This window comes from Poecile atricapillus, chromosome 1, assembly GCF_030490865.1.
Source record: "Poecile atricapillus isolate bPoeAtr1 chromosome 1, bPoeAtr1.hap1, whole genome shotgun sequence".
Classification (NCBI taxonomy): Eukaryota; Metazoa; Chordata; class Aves; order Passeriformes; family Paridae; genus Poecile; species Poecile atricapillus.
The window spans coordinates 14,590,216-14,609,891 of NC_081249.1; the positions used below are offsets into that span (position 1 = coordinate 14,590,216).

At 36.8% G+C, this 19,676-nt stretch overlaps 1 protein-coding gene across 2 annotated transcripts in view; it reads right to left on the reverse strand.

The window, feature by feature from the left end:
• The window catches only part of CNKSR2 (connector enhancer of kinase suppressor of Ras 2), a 207,786-nt gene that overhangs the window by 72,218 nt on the left and 115,892 nt on the right, over positions 1–19,676 (reverse strand). For both annotated transcript variants that reach the window (XM_058833852.1, XM_058833851.1), the window contains 4 exons: positions 14,172–14,305; positions 10,191–10,402; positions 6,186–6,275; positions 4,572–4,786 (listed from right to left, as the gene is read on the reverse strand). In XM_058833852.1, coding sequence (XP_058689835.1) covers positions 4,572–4,786; positions 6,186–6,275; positions 10,191–10,402; positions 14,172–14,305 — 651 coding nt within the window. The remainder of the gene's footprint in view (positions 1–4,571; positions 4,787–6,185; positions 6,276–10,190; positions 10,403–14,171; positions 14,306–19,676) is intronic.

Sequence of the window (19,676 nt, forward strand, 5' to 3'; positions counted from 1 at the left end):
GTGCAAATTCAGTAAAATCCCAAAGGTACAAAACCTTGATTTATGTCCTCAACCCATTACTGAGAGACCTGCTTCAGATGTATGAAATTTAAGTGACATTTTGCTACTAAACTAACCTGACTTTCAAATGCAAATAAAATAACTAAGAGAACTCCTCTAATTAATAAAACAATTTTAAAAAGTCTGGTCATCACAGCAAAGTGAGAAGCCGTTATTTTTCTGTCACTTTTTCTACAACAAGCAAGCCACTAGGTATTGCTAAGAACACATGAACAAGTGAGCATACACTGGAAAAGGCAGAGGGATAATGGGAGGCAGGAAGGGAGAAGAAACAAGGTCAATAATGTAAGTTTATTTGTGCAGGTTACAGCCTATTGTATGTAGTAGGGACTTATGCAAGAAAAAGCAATCTTGCTTACTACTATAAACAATAGCCTGTAACCTTTTCCTCACATTTCAATGCTGTTTCTAGGCTAAGGGAAGGTTGCATTGATCCAGTTGCAGCAAATTAGTATTAACCTGATGCTGAACTTCTTCTGACCCATGACTCTATCTCCCTCCTAAATAACCACATTATTTCCCTTCAACAAAAACAAAGCACAACACACCAAGAAAATTCCTATACAGAAAACATAATGAACTTGAGAAACTACAACAATATGTCACAGCTTTCATCTCCTGTGCCCCAAAAGTTCAAGACAATTTTAACTGCGCTGTTTTCTGCCTACAGAAATAGATCACATTAAACACCTGCTTGCACATCAGATTAGCAACAGCTCAAACAGTTTGTCTCAGCTTAATAAAAACATTAACACTCTGTGTTGGTTTCTTTACAATACTGAGGAAGAAAAATGGAATGCAAGAACAACAACTTGTCTAGAAATCAACATAACACTGAAAACAGTTCCTAGGATGGGGAAAAAAACAAACCAAAGCAATGTAGAAAATTTGTATATGAGGATTCAAAAACACCAGAAGAGGATACATGAGATGTTTAGCTCGCAGACACAACACAAATTAGTTTTTGTTTTGCTATGGTGTCAGCTATCACATTGGCTATGTTCAGTGGACACAAGCAAACCCTGTTCACTTTCCAAGGCTGCATCTGAAATGCACCCTTGACCAGACACATTTTATTGCAATGGCAGGTCAGCAGTACAAACAAAACTGTTGAAACCAGTGATTTTATGCAAGCTTAGTACCCTGGCAGTCAGAAAAACGCTAGACTGCCACAATCTTGTGATCACTCTAGAATGTAACAATTTGAATCTGCTGGCATTTTACAGAATAGCTTTTAGCAAATAAACAACAACCAGGCACTTCTACATTACCATGGTAATTTTTTTTAACACTATCCACTTTGTTTACAGCACAAAAAATAATACCATTTCTGCTGTGGTAATTTAATTCAGCAGTGTACTTTTTCAGTCAAACATTTTTCTTTTCTGTAGAGCCATACATAAAAGCAGCAAAAGGAGTTGAAGTCAGCATAACTGTAAAAGCTGTTTTTCTGCAGAAAAACTTCACAGTAAAAAGGTAATCAACCTGCTCACATCAGTGGCTGCAAAATTCAAAAGTAAAGAGAACTGGAATTGTAAGGGGATTTCATCATTAACAAGTGGGATGTATTTTAGTCCAAAATTATTTAACACTTGTATCAATGGAGTCAAAAAAGAATGAAAACATCACTGAATAAAGGTAACACAGAATCAAAGACCAGTGAATGACACAAAACCTGACTGCTGAGTGAGCAGCATGGCTTTTACTCCGGGGAATTCAGTAAAAAGGAAAAGAAAATAGAAGGAAAAGAAGAAATTAAATCTGCATGCTTTCTATTTCACTGAATACACACATTAAAAATTTAACATCAGAACAAAGAGACCCCACAATAGACCCCAGATTCCTGGAGCTTCAATACTCCTTAGTTATGGACTTGGAAATCATGGGGGCCCAGTGTGAGGGTCCAAAGCCCTTACTCTCACGTAGTTCATAGTTAGGGTGTTTCAGAGACATGGATTATTCAGCAAGCATACCCATGAAGTCACATGTTTTAACATGACCAACCATATACAATGTTATTGTATTTAAAAAATGCAAAGATCAAAGGTTTTAGATTGGGAATATCAGTCTTGCAGATAAGTGTTTTGAAATAATACCATTACAGAAGAAATAAAACTAAAACCAAGTAACAAACATACCCTGATTCCAAGGCCATGCTTAGAAACAGTAATCAGTCCTTTAAGCGTTTAAATAGAGAGGTAGTGAACAGGAAGGGTTATGTAACCTATGCAGCTCCTGGAAATTTATGTGCTGTGCTGGCATATATACTTCAAGAAGGATATTTAAGATAGTTTAGGCTTAGGTATGAAGATTTGAAAGAATAATGAGAATGAGGAAAGGATGTGAAAACCCAATCTTTGAAGAAAAACATAAGAAGCCCATTCTAACTCTTGCAAGCAAGAGGAGTCTACAGAATTATTTGATTATAACCTCTAAAATTCTATATTGAGGGATAAATTTGGTAACAAAAGATGTTTAAATCCAGAAGACAATGGTACATTTATAACTATGGTTGGACATAGAAGCCAGGTAAATACAGGTTAATAGGTGAATACTCTAAACAACATGAGCAATCACAGATTGGAGCTACTTAACAAGCCTGGAGTAGTGTTCTTTAACACTGGGACCTTATGCAAACAATTGAGGCACTACAGATTCAAATTCAACTAAAGCCATGTGGTAGAAGCTGCTCTTTACTTTAGGAAAATCTACTGACTTGTGGTATACACAGCAGAGAGTCACAGTATTCTCTCTCCTCCTGATATTCTAGCATGATGAAAATATTGACTTCTGAAAAAAACAAACAAACAAAACCAAACAAAAACCTCCAGCTCTTTCACTACTATCAGAGCAGCTCCTTTGCACTCAACTCATTTGTACCCAGAGGCTTCCATTTACAAATAATCTGAAATCTTTGGGAAAAACTAGATAGCCGCTGCTTGTAAAAAAAAAAAATAATTGTAATAGAACAGTCACTATTTAGTGATCTTTAAGATGCAACTTGAGTATAAAATATGTTTTCATTGTCTGATTTGTTATCTATATCTGAATAAGATTTTACTGCAAACAAATATGAGTTCCTTGTGTGTTACCTGTACTCCCCCATTCCTTGTCTGCTCGCTGCACTGTTTATTTAAGATTGGAAGAAAAGTTCTGCCCAATTTATTACAAAACCTTTGACTCTGCTATGTGGCAAAAGATGTATGCACCAGAATACTTGGATGTCACCACCACTAAATAGAAACTCTGGTACTGCACGACTGCAGCCAGCTTCCAGAGGCAGCATCAGCAATATTCAGCTGCAGAGGGCTGTAAATGCTTTGTGAAGGGCTCCCTTCCATTTCCCCTGGGACAAATCAATAGTCCAAGATTCCTTTTTCTGTTTACTTCATGCATTTTGCTCCATAGCCAGTAAGCAGATCAATACTGATTTGTATTCTAAAGAATGAATAACCTTCATTTATTTTTATATAGGAATAAGCTCCAACTAAACTTTCAAACTAAACTTTCAAGAAGATGTTGAAGATTAAATGGCATTAGAGAGACATTCTTTAATGGTAATGATGCACAAAAAGGACTGGCTGATGCTGGTGGAATTTGGGGTGGTAACATTTCAAATGCTTTGTGGATGGATATCCAAAGTAAATGAAAAATGCTTGTTGTCAGTTCTTCCGCTTGCTGTTGCTCATGAACTTCCAAACCAGTATACATCATTTATTTTTGTACAGAATTTGGAAACTAGACTTATATTATGTGATAGAGGGAATCAAAGAAAAAATAAGAAGATGGTATCTTAAAAGTTTTTCTCACTGCATAGTATCAGGAATTTAACATATACTGAGAAAGGAAATGTCACTGAGAGAATATTCTCTCAATACATGGAAAGTGCTATGAGGTGAATGTCTTATCACATCTAAAATATGTTATGATCTTCTAACTCCACTTTTTGGACACATTTAAAAATGAGCAAGTCACTGCAATTTTCCTTTTGCATCCTATTCAGCAGAACCACTACCTTCAAACATATACTTGCATTCCTGAGGGCTGTATGTTAAAAACAGTTACATGCATTAGAGCTCTTCTTACCTTGAAAGAAAAGCAAGTTTTCCTGCCATTATCAGGCCTTCCAAGTGCCTGTAGTAAAGGGGTTGTCTGACAACACTTAGCATATTGCAGTGATAGAGGTGTTGGGAAGAAGGTTTCCAGCCAGTCAGGAAAGTGCTGATGCTACCCTTTCCATCAGCAGCAACTAAGTCAAGGCAGAGATACCACTCTGCACTTCAAAAGTGCCATCTTCAAATAAAGGAAATAAAACAATGCTGTCCATCACACATCTTTAGAGCAAAATCAAGAATTCTAAAATATTTCTTTGAGACCTAGTTAATGTCTGAAGAATATAAATCAGTGCAACAACAGCAGTCCAGAGAAGGTTTGAGCACCACTGTAAAATCAAGACTGTCTCTTATCACAAGCACAGAGTAATGATTTTTGTTAATGTTATTTTTACTCACATGGTACAAAGCAGTTTCTGGTCCAGGTGTGCCCATGACTTCTTGTCTCAATGACTCCATTTGTAAACTAGGTAACAGCGAGTAATGACTTGGACTACTACTCTTATCTCCCTTCTTTTTGGACTTTTTCCCAGTATCCTTTTTGCTATTCCTTTGAAACATGTAGTCTTCTTGACCTATTTTCTCATTGCTCATATAGCGAAGCAATGAATTTTCTGTTGAAAGAAAAGTAATGCAAAACATCACTGTGAACTGTTGCATGCATATAAGTCCTGCTTCCAGAACACAGCAATCTTAGCAATATTCTTGCTAAGATCTATTGTCACTTTTAACTCTTCAGGACGATTTCATTAACAAAAACCATATGCTTCTTCGGTTCAGCTGTAATAAGAAAGCAAATTTTGGTAGGGAAAATTCATGACTCTTACAGTTTTCTGGTATATTTTAAATAAAGGGAACCAAATATAAAAAAAGTTGCACATCAATAAATTTTGCCTTGGAGTTTTGCAAAATGAGCAATGATGGACTTCTGGTAAGTTTTGGGGTTTTGCTATTTTTTTACCAGGAGTCCTAATGAATACAAAAGTTAGTGGTACCACACATTTTAAAGTAATTTGCTCTGAACATTCATTGGAGATCATTCACCCTGTCATATATAATTTCCCTGAATACTCTTCCAGGATGTAGCAATTTGTAGCTGAGACATCCTGAGAAGCAATGTCTGTCAATTTAGGAAACCTCAGCAGATTTCTTTTTCACAAAATTGTCTGTCTTTCCTTGCACTAACGTCAACTTCTATCCATAGCCTCTTGCAGCAAGAGGTTCTTTAGCTTGAACATTAACTGCGCCAGCTCATTTTCTTTTTATCCAGCAACCAACAGATATATTCGATCTCTTTGCTCTTTTTTTCAGAATAAACACTGACAAACCTGTTTCCCTTCATTCTACACAAGCTTTTATAAACCTTTATTATGTTCTACTTAAGTTCCCCAAACTGATAATGGTAATGATTGATGACTGCTTAACTGACCCCAGTTTAAAAGTCAATTCATGCACCTGTTTAGTTTTTGTTGTCTCCTAAACCTTCTTGAATTTAACCATATTTTTCTTAAGAGAGTAAGAGACTGGAATTGCACATACACAACATGAGCAACAACTGACATGGCAGCATAAGAATATTTCTAAATTTGGTCTTGTATTCTTTTCCTAATAACTCCAAAGTGTTTCCTTTTTTGATCCCTACTGAATATTTAGTTAATATTGTACAGAAATAGCTATCATTACTGCAACATCTTGTTCCTGGCTGATAACAGCAATCTAAGAGGTCATAATTTCATATGTGGAGTTAAGTATCCAAGGCTCACAACCCAAAATTTTGAACTTATCCTCTTTGATTTTGAAGTAAATCCCATGCTGCTCTAGAATGTTTTCCAACCAACTTCCTCAATCCTAAAATAAACTCTGCAAAAAATTCAGCATAGCTAATTAAGAAAATTCCAAAACAGGCTCACAAACACATATAGCTAAGCAAGCAGCAAAATGATGGTAAAATATATAGCTTTAAGGAAGATAAAACCTATAATGCCTTGTATAAGATGTGTTCAGATTACTTACCTCTCCTAGTATCTCTTTTTATTTTATTGGGGTCCTCATAATCTCCTACCCAGTTATACTCCACTGGCATAGAAATAGGCCTCAGCTTCCCTGGAAATAGAGGAAAAATTGAGATCATGCACCATAAGGCAGCATTAACCCCATATTCTTCAGAAGAAAGAACAAATTATGTGCTAAGCTGCTATTCTACAGGATGGCTTATGAAGGAGGATCCAGCATTGCCTCTGAACAAGAGGTTAAGACAGGAGTCTTGTTTTCTTTAACAGAAAAGAAGCAGCTAAGTATTTAACAGATTTTTTTTTAAGTTTAGAAAATAAATCTAGTGCACTAAAAAATCACCACTGGAGTGACATCTGACACTGACAAACACATTCAGTTTTCACTGAGTAGTATCTATTTCTTACTCTGGAAGCTCCTGGCACACACATGGGAGAACTGTTTTAAAGCACATGGGAATTGCTGGTAACAGAAACCTGTGCATACCACTGAAGTACCTTCACAAATAGCATATTTGCTGGTGAGCTTACATGATCCATCAGTAACCAAGAAAGAAAGGAAGTAGAAAACCTCTACATGTAATTTCTTTTGTAGCATTTCATCCATAGAAAAAAGTACATTGCCATTGCTAAATTCACTTTGACTTCAGACTGCAAAAAACAGAATAGCTGAATACTACCCTATCTTTTGAATTTTATTGGAAGCTGCTGAATTGATTTTAAAAAATGCTGTAAACTATGATTTCTATTTAAAGACTGCACATATATAGTCAGAAATCAGTGAAATCAGTGTGCTATGGAACTTAGTGGGGCCACTTAGAGTTGTCTAAATTCTTTAGCAAGTTATATAGTGTATTGAAACAAAGTGTAGGTAAATAATGTACTGAAACAAAACAGAGAATCGCAGCACATGGCATATTATCTGACAGACTGAAAACAAAATGTTTTCCCAACAAGATCAGCCCTTGCTCTTTTTTGAATCAATCTACCAGTCACAAACTCAAATAGTGAGTAAATAATTTTATTTTAAAAGTAGCAAAGCTGAAAGCAAAAACTTCAAAGGTTTTATTAATTATTTTAGCAGAAAATCCCTACATAAAAGTCTTGCTCCACATTTTTGAGGTTAAATCCATGATACACTGACAAAAAAGAGACATGTTTATAATGAAAACAAATATTCAAGCATGTCCTGTTCTCTGCTGAACTTCTGTGTGCATGGAAAGCACACCATCACCATGCAGGCAGCATAATGGTAAAAGTTTTTATCATCTTTTAAAAAAAAAACGACAAAAAAGTTGTATGTTCTGTACAGACCACAGGATCAGCTCACAAATACATCACTACTCAGGAAAATCACATGTATTTTATATTTTCACTTATAATTCATTTTACTATTTAGGGTCACATATTTAAGCCTGATAGAAGCCGGTGAGATTTAGCACGCACAAAGTCATTTCCTGAGTGGGGATGTATTTGGCTCATGTTTACTTGATCAGAACAGCTCTCAACAGTTTATTTTCATAGAAAGAAAACCTTCTTTTCATTGTTGAGGCTGAACACACAGTATCATATTAATAGGAACTGCACACTTAATAAAATAGAAAAGCTACTAAATTGATTGTTAAAATCTGATTGTTATCAAAAGTAACAACAAATTTTCTGAAAAACCTTCAGCTGCTCAAAGTACCTGCTTTTGTATCTGGCATTAAAACTGCAATGATCAATTTATTTCTTTCCTTAAACTCAAGTTTCATTTGCTTGTTACCCCTCCTAACAATCTTGTTTTTAGCCCATATTAATTTCCTAACTTCTTTTCCATGAGGAGGACACTCAGGGAAATTTTTATCTTGCATGTGAACAGAAGCTTTCCAAGGCCAATTAGCAGCAACTGTAGAAGAGTTTGAAGCCAGTAAGTGCATAAAAGACAAATATCTTTGTTAGTATCATCAAAAAATGTCAAAAGATGTCAGTAAAGAAATTACGGAGGGCCTCATTAACCTCTCATGAAGGAGAACCCAGAAAATTTTTGTAAAAAAATTGACACATCACAAAATTAACGGTAAGTGTATATTGAAAACAATTATTTCTCTAGGCCTGGGAATTCTCCTTGACCTTCTTTAATGGGTGACCATAAGCCAGAAGAGTGTTATTGTCATTTTCCAGATTTCTGTGAAACCCCAAGGTCATGCCTACCCACAAACCTTATATTAACAAATGCCATGTGATAAACTTTAGAATTTAATGCTGAAATGGTAATATTTTTAGAAAATACACTTAAATGAAAGTGGACTTGACAATGTGAATTCATTTAAAAAAGTGAGATCAAAAGTGAAAGACTGTAAAACAAATGTGTTAAATAATGACTGATTTTCAGTGGAGTCTTTGATCCATGTCTTTATGACCCTTGCTGCTAACAGAAAAAGAAGGCTGAAAAAGCTATCCTATAACATAATAATGGATTCAGCAGCCCTTGAAGAAGAAATGTGCTCTTCACTCTCAACATCAGTATTAAAATTTAATGTCTGGAGCAGTGAGTACATCCCTATTAATGGAACTGACTGCAGCCACCAATTGTAACATTTGAAATACTGGAGTAATAAAATTAATATATTCATTTTGAAAATGTACCAGTTATTTTGCACAGAATAGGCATGGTTAGAAAACACTTGAAAAGACTTTGAAATCAAAAGGATACTGAAGATTTCTCAGCAGGATGGTGTAGAAAGAGTATATTTTTTGAAAATGCAACCTTTCATGTTGTGCAAGCACATTCCTCCAGGTCCTACGGATACTTTACACAGATCAAGTTCAATTTATATCAAAGTTATCAAGCTGGTAGGCTGGGGCTTGGCTGCATTATGTACTAAATCTATGCTGATTCATATATTACATCTATTTTCTTCACAAAGGTATATGATGACAGGATTGCTATAACAACTCTAACATACAGCTTGTGCTCACTTTAAAAACTGAAGTAACATAGTGGGCTTGAAAAAATATTCAAGTGTGTGCTCAGCTAATACTAGAGCAGTCAAAATACCTTTTTAAACCATGAGATTTCCTCCTCATTTTCGTCTATAGCCTAACAACTTTATGTCTGTACAATTTTATACTTGGCAGCAGAAAACCAGTTCTCCCAGTCCAAAGCTGAAACAAGTTACTAGCTAAAGGAAGACTTCCAACAGTTTCAAGGGTAAAATAAGACGGATACAAGGATTTGAGTATCAAAACTCTTAACAGAAATTGTTTCTGAATTCTCATTCTAAATAAGCCAAAATCCAAGATGTGGATGTAGCATGAATACACGTGCGTGTTTACACGCAAAATTTCTTCTTAAACAATCTATGATCTCAAATAAAGATGAACTGCTATATGTAAAAAGCCATACAGGAATGTTTATATAGGAATACATATTGCAATATAGGAAGTTACAGGAGGTTAATGCAGTATTACAAAAAAAAAAAAGACCACTGTCAACTGTCATACATCAATTCTGGGACTAAAGAAAAATTAGAGAGTTTTAGAGAGCAGTGCAGCATGAAAGCAGCATGTCATCTCTTGGTAAATCTGAAGGGGTTTGATTGTTATTATACCTAGTAAAGGTTTCCCAAAGCTGAATTCCAAAACTTATTCAAGTCTTGCCCTTATAATGAGAGAAAATTTCCATTCTGTATTTTTACTAAAAAATAAGTTAGTAATGAGCTTCTGGTATAAGCTTTTTTCAATAAAATCATGCTGAAACATAGTCTGGAAAATTAAGCTGATAGCACAAAGAGAACCTAGATTCAGAAAACCCATCAATTTTTAACTGGACTTACCTACCATAATAAGTATTTTTCTTCCCTATAGCAGAATAAGGTTTTAGGCTGAAACTGGACTAAAGCAGTATTGAATTCTCAGCAAAATCAATGGCCACAGGAAAAAAAATTCATGGTTAAAAACAAAAGCAGATGCATGAAAATCCTAAAATCAACAAATGGTGATTATCTTTATGAGATCAATGCTGTACCATATGTTGGTGTGCTCTCTCTCCTTCCAGGACCACTTGTTCTTCCCTTCTCATATTCATAGCAGTACAAAACTGCATCTTCTTCAACCACATTAAAGCGCTTCCGATATTCCTGGTCCAGAAATGAGTTTGGAGATTCAGATCCTGTATGAACTGGTTTGCCCACTATATGTCTGCCAACATCGTCACAGGGGAGATTTCCCTTTTCATCCCTTTAGTTAAAAAGAGAAGTTTTTAATATATTGAGATAAGACACTGATTTTTTTTATACTGTGAATATTGCAATAACCATGGGCCTATGTCAATATTTCATAGACTGAAACAGATGAAATCCACCCCACATCAGGATCACACAGCATATATGCATATGCATGCATTTATATGCCAGTTACCTCACACATTTGTTTGTTCAGTTCTTTACTGATTTATCCATCTCATTGATTTCTCTTGAAAAGAATTACAGTGATAAAATTGATGTGCAGTTACTCTTTTTATTTTTCTCGTTTTTTCTGGCATCAACCTTGCACTTTGTGATTTAGTGCAGAGGAATGACGTTGGCCTTAACATTTTATACTTGCATTTTTAAATACATCGGATACTTTTAAATATGTGGCTACATGGCAAGCATCAGCAAACTCAATCTGGTTCCTTACACTCTATCACAGATCAAGAAGAACTAGGCACAGAAGACATACAGACACCTGACAGCCTTGCACAATCATTTCAGGTCTAGAAGCTGTATAGGTACATCCATTTTCACCTGCTTATCAGCTGCTACCCCAGCACAGTCCTCACTCTGCACTTTGTGCCAGATTCCCAAGATCTTTTTGCTTTCCTGCAGCCCTGCCCCACTCTTTGAAAATGGAAACTACTCAAAGGCACAAACAAGAGAGCAAGCTGTGCTGGGTTAGGAGTCCTTTCTTGCACTAGATGAACCAGGACTCATCTAATAAATGTGCTTCTAGAATTGCCTGGAGATGGTTGCAAAAGACCTGATCAGACAGTCATTTCTGGCAGTAAAATGCAGGTAGTCAAGAGAGAAGTAGGTATTCAAGAGGTAATCAAGAGACATGCTGGGCCATATGCTCTTGTTGGAGTCCTTCAGCCCCTGTGAACTTCCATGTGAGTTCCAAGCTGGCCGTCATGCTGACCCCTACTTCACCTGGCATCTTGAGACTCCATCTGAGGACCAAGCAAAGCCTCCTCATGGGGCCCAGGCAGCAATGAAGGATGAGAAAAGGCCATCCTGCCTCGGTGTGACAGTGCAGCATCACAAACCCCCACTGTCAGTTCTAACTGTGATCACTACACTCACTTTGGCAAGCTGCTCTCCCAGAGGCTGGTGAAGCCCCAACAGGGCTGTGGGCTCCCCTCCAGTCACAGAGACTTTCTGTGGTGACAGAGCTGGGGACCCCAGCAGGTAACTGATGGAGACAGACATAAACCATTAGCCAGGTGCTAATCAATGCTGCAACCACCATCAGGGGCTGGCACAAGGAAGGCAGCGCAGCCTGACCTAGAGGGATCTTTACTGCAAGCATGAAGTACAGAGCCCTCAGGCACACACCCTTTGGCACAGCCCTCTAGAGATGAGGGCTCCAGTTCTCATCCCCAAAGGTACTTGATAAACACGAGCAGGCACTAACACACAACCAGCACTCCTAAGCAACCAGCACAGGGAAAGTGTTGGTCTCTTTTTGTCACGCCATCCATGTGAGGCTATGTCAGCAGCTGTACTGTCTGTGGGGATCAGCACCAAGGCTTTGGGTTTTGCAATTCACATCAAAACATCAAGTCTTTTCCTCTATTCCAGTAACAAAAGGAGGCTTGTTTGTTTGTTTTTCTTCCTTTGGAACGGCAACAACAAACTGAGAAACTGAGATGTTGAACAGTTTGACAAAATTCAAAATACACACATGATTTAATATAGTTAATCATGGACAAAAAACCTGATGAAATGCCCAAACTAATTATTCAGAAACACTGCATCCTATGTGACAGGTGAAATCAAGAAGAGTCCCTTTGGATTAAGCTGATGAAAAAAATCAAATGCACAAAGCTTAACCTCTCTACAAGATTACAGCTTATACTAATATGTATTATAAGACTTAATCTGAATTGGTCCAAACAACTGCATTATTATCATGACTTAAGAGATGTTACTAAATATAATCAAAATTCATTTGGAAGATCTCTATTTATAGAGCAGAACCCAAAAACTGAAGAGTAGTGAATGTTCACTAAAAATATTTTAAAAATTAGGACACACTTCTTATCAAATAAAAATACTTTTGTGATGGTAAACATAATCAGAATCTGTACAAAAGTACTAATTATTTAAGATAGTATAGTTTCAGGAGCACTATGTCTTTACCATATGACTACTACAGTCAAAGAGAAACACACCTATGTTTTGGTTGGGTTTTACTTCCCCCCAGCTTTTTTTATGTTAATGGACTAGAATTAAATACTTGATGCTTTTCTGTAGATTTTCTGAAAACCAAGTCCTTAAAATACTTATGTAAGCATAACAAAGAACTGCTATCAGGGAAGTAAAATACATATGTGATTCCTGTGCACAATTCAAGTGTGGTGACTGAGAATGTTCTCATTTAATTAAAAGAAAAAAAATAGTTATAGTAAACTAGAGTATGTGTAAGTTCAACTAGGTTATACACGTCACATTTGAAATAATTTTATTTCTTTTCTCAGAGAAATAGAAACCAAGCCAGGTACAGATGAGGCAAAGATAAGGAAGGAACAAGGGACACAGCTTAAGGCTTCACAAAAGGCTTCTGACATCCTCACGAAGTCAAAATCACACTTCTGCCCTGGAGAGCTTTTCATATCTCTGAAGAGTAAGAATTTATCATAGAATCTCAATTTCTCCTCCCCAGTAGGCAATTTAACTTGCCATATACCTCACTCTTGGACAAGCCCCTGGAAAGTCCTGCCAGTATCAGGTCATACATCTTCTTAACTGGCTAGAGGAGTTACTGATAAGGAAGTGTAAGAAAAACTCAGCTACAAGAAACTCAGGTACAAGAAAGTACATGCTGCCCTTATAACCTTTCTAAGAAAGGTAACTAACAGGAAAGCAAGAAGTAACTTAAAAATACATTAACTGGACATACGCTAACCTGTGTCTAAGATTATGGAAGCTTTAGGAATTCTGATTCCTCTTAAATACAATCCTAGACCTCTGGGTAGCCACTTTTTGTTCTATTTGTAGGCCATAATTCTCTCAGAGTTTCAGGAATGCAACATCTGTGTACATTAAGGAATTATACGGAATCATTTGCAGTTGTGTGAAGGCAGGATAGTGATTCTGCAAGGAGAATCTGCTGCTCTTCTGGCTCAGCAAGTCCAGAGACCTGGGAGAGATGAAAATGCCCGTTCCAGGCGGCAGGTCAGAGTAGCAGCTGTACTGACAGGGAACAGCAGGGTCACTGCACAGTCTAGCAGAGTGGCCACAGTAAAACACAAACCTGAAATTTGCTTTAATGCTATCTAAACAAATGTGTCTGAAAAAGAAAACCCTATAGCAGGACTAAAAAGTGCTGTTGTTGAAGTTGCAAAGTTTCTTGCATTTAACTCAGACTCCTTTCTGCATCATGATTATTGGGCAAGGGGACAAATACGAGCTCCTTTCCTAGTTACAGATTCAGGGTTTCAGGTAACTTTTGCTCTTCTGAATGAGGATGAGACTACAGCAGTCAATTGATTACGCCATATTTTAGAAAACAGGGTGCTGAACCTTCTTTCTAAAGGCTACTGTCCATTTTGCAGACAACTTACTGATTCAGAATATTGTGGGTCTGATTCAACACATCTACCCTTAATAACCAGTTTACCTGCAAAATACAGTATTGATATGGGATTATCTATAGGGCAGACTAATAAAATAGGTATGAACAGAATGGTCAGTTACTTCACAAACATTTTTTATATCAAATTGTATTGTGAAATGGTCTTTTTTACCTGGGAACATAAGGTTCTGTTGGAGGAGGGGGTATGTAGAGATCCTGCAGGGCAGAGCTGTCTCTTTTTGTAGGTGTACTGATAGTGCTGGATGGAGTAGCAACACTGCTCGTAGGGCTTCTAGGAATAAGAGGCTGGTTCAAGAGAGAGAGAGAAATAGTCATGATTATCCTTATATATTATAATTTTTTATTTGTAAAAGCAAAAACCAGAATATAGCTCAGAAAGCTGAGGAAATAGACATAAATCTAACATCCTGCGTGCTTTTAAACTGACTAAAAAAACCACTCATGTTAAGAAGGCAGATCTACAAATGGATGTGTATTGTGCTTATAAAATTAACTTCTCTGATTACATCTTTTTCCCTTTAGCATAGCAAGTTTATTGCCAATGCCCATAAAATCAGTGATCACTAGAGCTACTGGAGAAATCTTAACGAATAAATAACACACAGAATCCAGTTAATTCCTTAATTAAACTAACATTGTAAAGAAAAAGTCTAGTGTTTACAGCAAAAGGTGCGTAAGTAGGCATTAAACTGAATGTCAAGTCCTCCCATCTGCTCTACAGCTTAAGAATTAACTGCAAAAGCTTCAGTTTATGTCTGCAGATGCTGTTAAATCAGGTACTGCATCCTCAGAGCACATGCGCTATGAGAGAATCAACTGAAGATTATTATTTTTCTTCATTCCCCTGGGCACACTCCTCACAAAATAACATTTACTCACAGGTAAATAAACAGTACCCCTCCTTGCAAAATAATCATGCATTCTAGCTATCATTCCAGTCCAGATAGGATCCTTCCTCTTAATCACATTTTTTCACAAGATTTTTCCAATTCTCTACACAAATGCAGAAAAATCAAATGAGAAGAAAAGTCTGGTTGTTTTTGTCTACTTAATAACACATCTGTCTTAAAATAAAAGTCTTGAGTGGCTTGGTTTGTGTGATAGCTAAACTCATGGAGTAGAAAAAGAAAGAGTAGAAGAGCAAGTACAAGAGAATCTTCATACACCCTAAAAAGAATCTAATATTAAAATATACTGAGTCTTGCTTTTGGAAGAATTTTTTTCTCCTCCATCTTTTTGGAAGTTTACTCCTTGAATAAAGAAGTGCTGGGATTGAAGATAGCTCACTATCTACAATTTCTGACCTTAGTAACTGCTTGAAGACACAAACATTTCACATTGTACTGATGGCAGAGAAGCTCTAAAGGTGGACTGAATGGGTGCATAGAAAGATCCACCTCCCAGCACTATTACCAATACTTTATGACACACCAAAATGGTATTCTTGTGCAGAATAATCAGTTCTAATTTTCTAGATATTAATCTTGACACTGTAGGAAGAAACCCAAAAAGTTTAAAGCAGAGACATTGCCAGAATGTTGCTCATTCATCAGCTCATGATAAGTGATATACATCTATGCCTATCAGGCCAAGGGCCCCACCAGTGTGTTACTTTTTTACAATCTGTATATAGGAACAATGAATATCACTGAGGTAACCTCATCCTTTAGCCAATTACTGCCTTGTTTTAGGAACAGAGCTGTGTTAGGTGCTATGTAGCTCTAACATCATAAAACTCATGCTTAAAATTGTCTAATTAAAGCTTTGCAAGTCCACCTTTAGAGCAACAGCTATAAACTGACCCAAGTTTTCTTGTTTTGAATGTTCAAAATCTGTCTGCTATAAACTGTGATACTGCTTAACTCTTTCTTTCCTCATTAGAGTTAATGTGAGTATTCTACAGCCAGGCCAAAGAAAGACTGCCAGTATTTACAGGAAGAAAGGGAGAAAGACACACACAAAAAAACCGGACAGGTAAAAGACTTTACAACCACTAAAAACAAGACAAGTCTGCAAAAATAAGAATTAAATTGGTGGCAAAAACAAGTCAAAAAACTCCAAAACAACCCAAAACAATAAAAAACACCTTAAACGTCCCCCCTCCCTATTTCAGAGAAACAAAAATCTTATATTTTAAATTTTCATCTGTGACACTGTAGCCATAGATGTTTTTGAACCACTCACTAATACAACAGCGTTTGTTACCTTTCTGATACTTTGCACTTCTCTAACAATAACACTTTGTGGCTCACTGAGTAGCCTATTGAATTAATTTTCATTGTAAACCAAGAGGATTTTGTGACCTAGATCCTGTTTACACTTGTTAAGTCCAAGCTGTTTGCTCATGGCTCGTACCAGCAGAAGCTCTGAAAGGAAGACAAACTGTATAGATGGGCTTGCTCTTCTCCACTTAAAGAAGACAAGCCTTTACTTTATCTGCATGAAAAGAGAGTTAAGAGGAAAGGAGGACTTAGAGACTGGAATGGTGGCAGTCAATATGAGCATATGGTTTATGCTATGTAGGGAAAATCATGTTCAAGCATAAGAGTGTTCTGGACTGAGAAGAGTTTGATGTGTCTCTGGTGATCCTGACAAGCAGCTGCAGGGCTAGAGGACACGGGGAAAGAATTTGCTGTGTGTTACAGCCTAGAATACCTGGCTGCAACTATTTCAGTTTTAATGATATTGCCCTAATTTCTGTGTGGAAAAAAAAAAATAAAATCTATATATATGTACATATATTGCTGAAGTCTGAGGAATCTGTTTGGTATAACACACAGCCCTTACACACAAGTCAGTTTGTCCTCCAGGCAATTTGCTGGTTGATCCTGGAAATCAGCTTGGGTTTGTACATCTTTTACCACAACAAAGTGGTTAAAACAGTGAGTACAAGAGGAAGAAACTGTATTCAGTCTAACACAGAAAGCCACAAGCTATCCAACTTACTGAAGGCCAGTGGTTCCCTGTCAGACACTGTCAGAGGTGAAGACAGTGTAACTGTGGACACTGAGTGACTCCCAAAGTGAAATCACCTTCCCACAGCACCTGGAGCTCTCAAGGGGACAGAAATCATAATCCAATCCAATCCAGGTGGAGGCACAATCCTGTAGAATTGTCCCAAAACATAACCCCTCTGGCTGAAAAGCAAGCCTTCAGAACATGGCCTAGAGGTATGGTACATCTCCATAGCATTTTGCATTGAAATTTAGAGACCTCAACTGTTCAAGTCAATCTGGTCACGTGCAAGTAACCAGGTCATGTACTTCTCTATTTCAATGGCAGCCACTCAGTGGGCCACATGCAGGCACATTGGACACAAAACCACATGCAACTCCAATCAAGAATTTCTCAACTGGATGCCTTGGAGATCAGTGCTATCATTGATTTAATTCTCTTCCAAGGAGTAGAGATTCTCCTGCTGCAGTTCCTTTTGGCCAGGGCAAGTGGGATTGCTGAAATAGCAATAAAACTAAAATATTTTCGGGTCTGAAAAGTTGAATTCTTGGCCCATGGGAAAAGCCTGACAGAGAAAGTTTGGAAGTTACATATTAAAATTGGAACAACCTAAAAAATGTCCCACAAATGACCCTGTATCGATCTTAATCCACAGTGACAGACACAAAATCTGTAATTCAATATATTTTGGAGTACTATTTCTCAAATATTTTAAATGCACCACCCTCCCTCAGGTCCACTAGCCTTTACAGAGCCTTCCCTAAATTGTCGCTTGGCTGCAGAACAGGGAACCAGCCGTCTTCACTCACAGCAGCTTGGCTTCCCCAACACTGGGAGAAAGGAAATCCCTGTTAGCACTGACCGACAGCACACAAGTCCCCTCTCTTCTGTCCCTGGTTGGCTCTGCCCTGTGGTCACCATTTCCCTCTTGCTAACAGGAACCATTGCTGCTTTTCACACCCCTAGTCCTGAAGAAACCGAGGGTGTCTCAATGAGTCAGCATATTCTTTTTGATTTTTCTAGCTAAACAATGAATGTAGTCAATATTTAATATATGCTATCTAAAATTATTTTTAATGTATTTTAAAACCCTTTGAATCTTTCATTAAGTCCCCTGGAAGCTGCAATATAAGTTTGAGAAACATTGCTCCAGGAAAAGACATACAATTTTTCCAAACATAAACAAAACTAATAAAAAATTTTAGATTATATTATCTTTATAAAGTATTTGCATCAATAAGCAGATTTTACTGCCAATATATTTTTCATATTGGATCAAAGTAACAACAATACATTGAACAAAACATTTCCAATAAATTAAACTTTTTATAAGAACAATCATGACATGAAGTAATGAGATACTGTAACTAATTCAGTCAGAGTTCATTTTAACAGTGCACAAATGCCCAGTTCCCATGCAGTTAAAAGACAACTAAGTAATTTAAAAGCAAACAAGTTAGTATTTTATTCAAAGTTAATAATTAAAAGTGTAGGATTATTAGTTCTAGTCAGAAATGATGAAAACAGTATATAGCATTGTGTCTAGATGAATGAAGGAGCCAATATAATCAAGTAAGAAAATATACAGAAGAATAATAAAAGTAGCATTTTCTTTCAAACAAAGGACTTGGTATTGTTGCTGCTGCTTCTTATTAAAATGAAAAGATGAATATATAATGGTGGAAATATGATGCACATCTAATCCAAAACAAACTGTTAAAAGAACTACAGATACTGAGCTGTGGGTGCTTTTAATACAGTACAATTTAATCAAATACAAAACAGTACAGTGAACTATAAAAATACACAAAAGGTGACATTTAAAAGGGCTTGGTGAAGGAGGGGTCAGAAGGTTTTTTTCCAAGTCAACACACCAGATGTGGCTGGCAGCTGGACCTGCCTCACTGCCATGAGGAAGAGCCGTCTCACAGACACCAGCAGGTGTATTCCAAATTAATTGAAGCATGGCACATGTTGCTCTAGCACTCCTTTTCTGTATTGAAAAAAAACTGGATGAAGAGTCTTCCACACTGTAATAAAGTCCATTTTCTTTTGAGTAATTAACAAAGCATTCTCCAGAAGGCAAAGGAGGTCTTTGCAGCTAGATTCTTGCTAGTGTTCTGACAGCAACTTACATAAAATTTCATGTGCTCTGAGGATCTTCTCTATTGAACTTTCCACTCTTATTCAAACAGCACTTGAAGGGGCCTTCCTTTGAAACCTCCTCAAAATAACACAAAGTGGAAAGGAGAAATAAAACAGACAATCTAGAGTAGAGTAAATTTATTTGTTAGGTTTTGAACCAGACAAAAATTTTGAGAGTTCAAAGATAAAGTCACCTCTATGTCCGACAAGTAGAATAAAAAAAATTAAAGGTTAAAGTTAATTGGATTGTTCACCACTTTCAGTAGCAGTCAGAAATACAAATACTGCAAACTGCAGTATCATTCTAGGTTCTCACATAATGGATCAGACTATCAAAAAAAGTAACAGAAAGGCAAATTTAGTTAAGTTTGTTTTGCAGGCATAACATCATAATATTTATGGTACAATGCCATATTAATAAATACCTTCAATTTTGCAAAAGGCAACCACTAAATTCCCCAAGGCCACAGCTGCCTAATTCAACTGTTTCAAAAGTAGTAACAAAAAACGCAGGCTGAAAAATCCCTTGACTTCACAAATTTGGACATGATTCTAA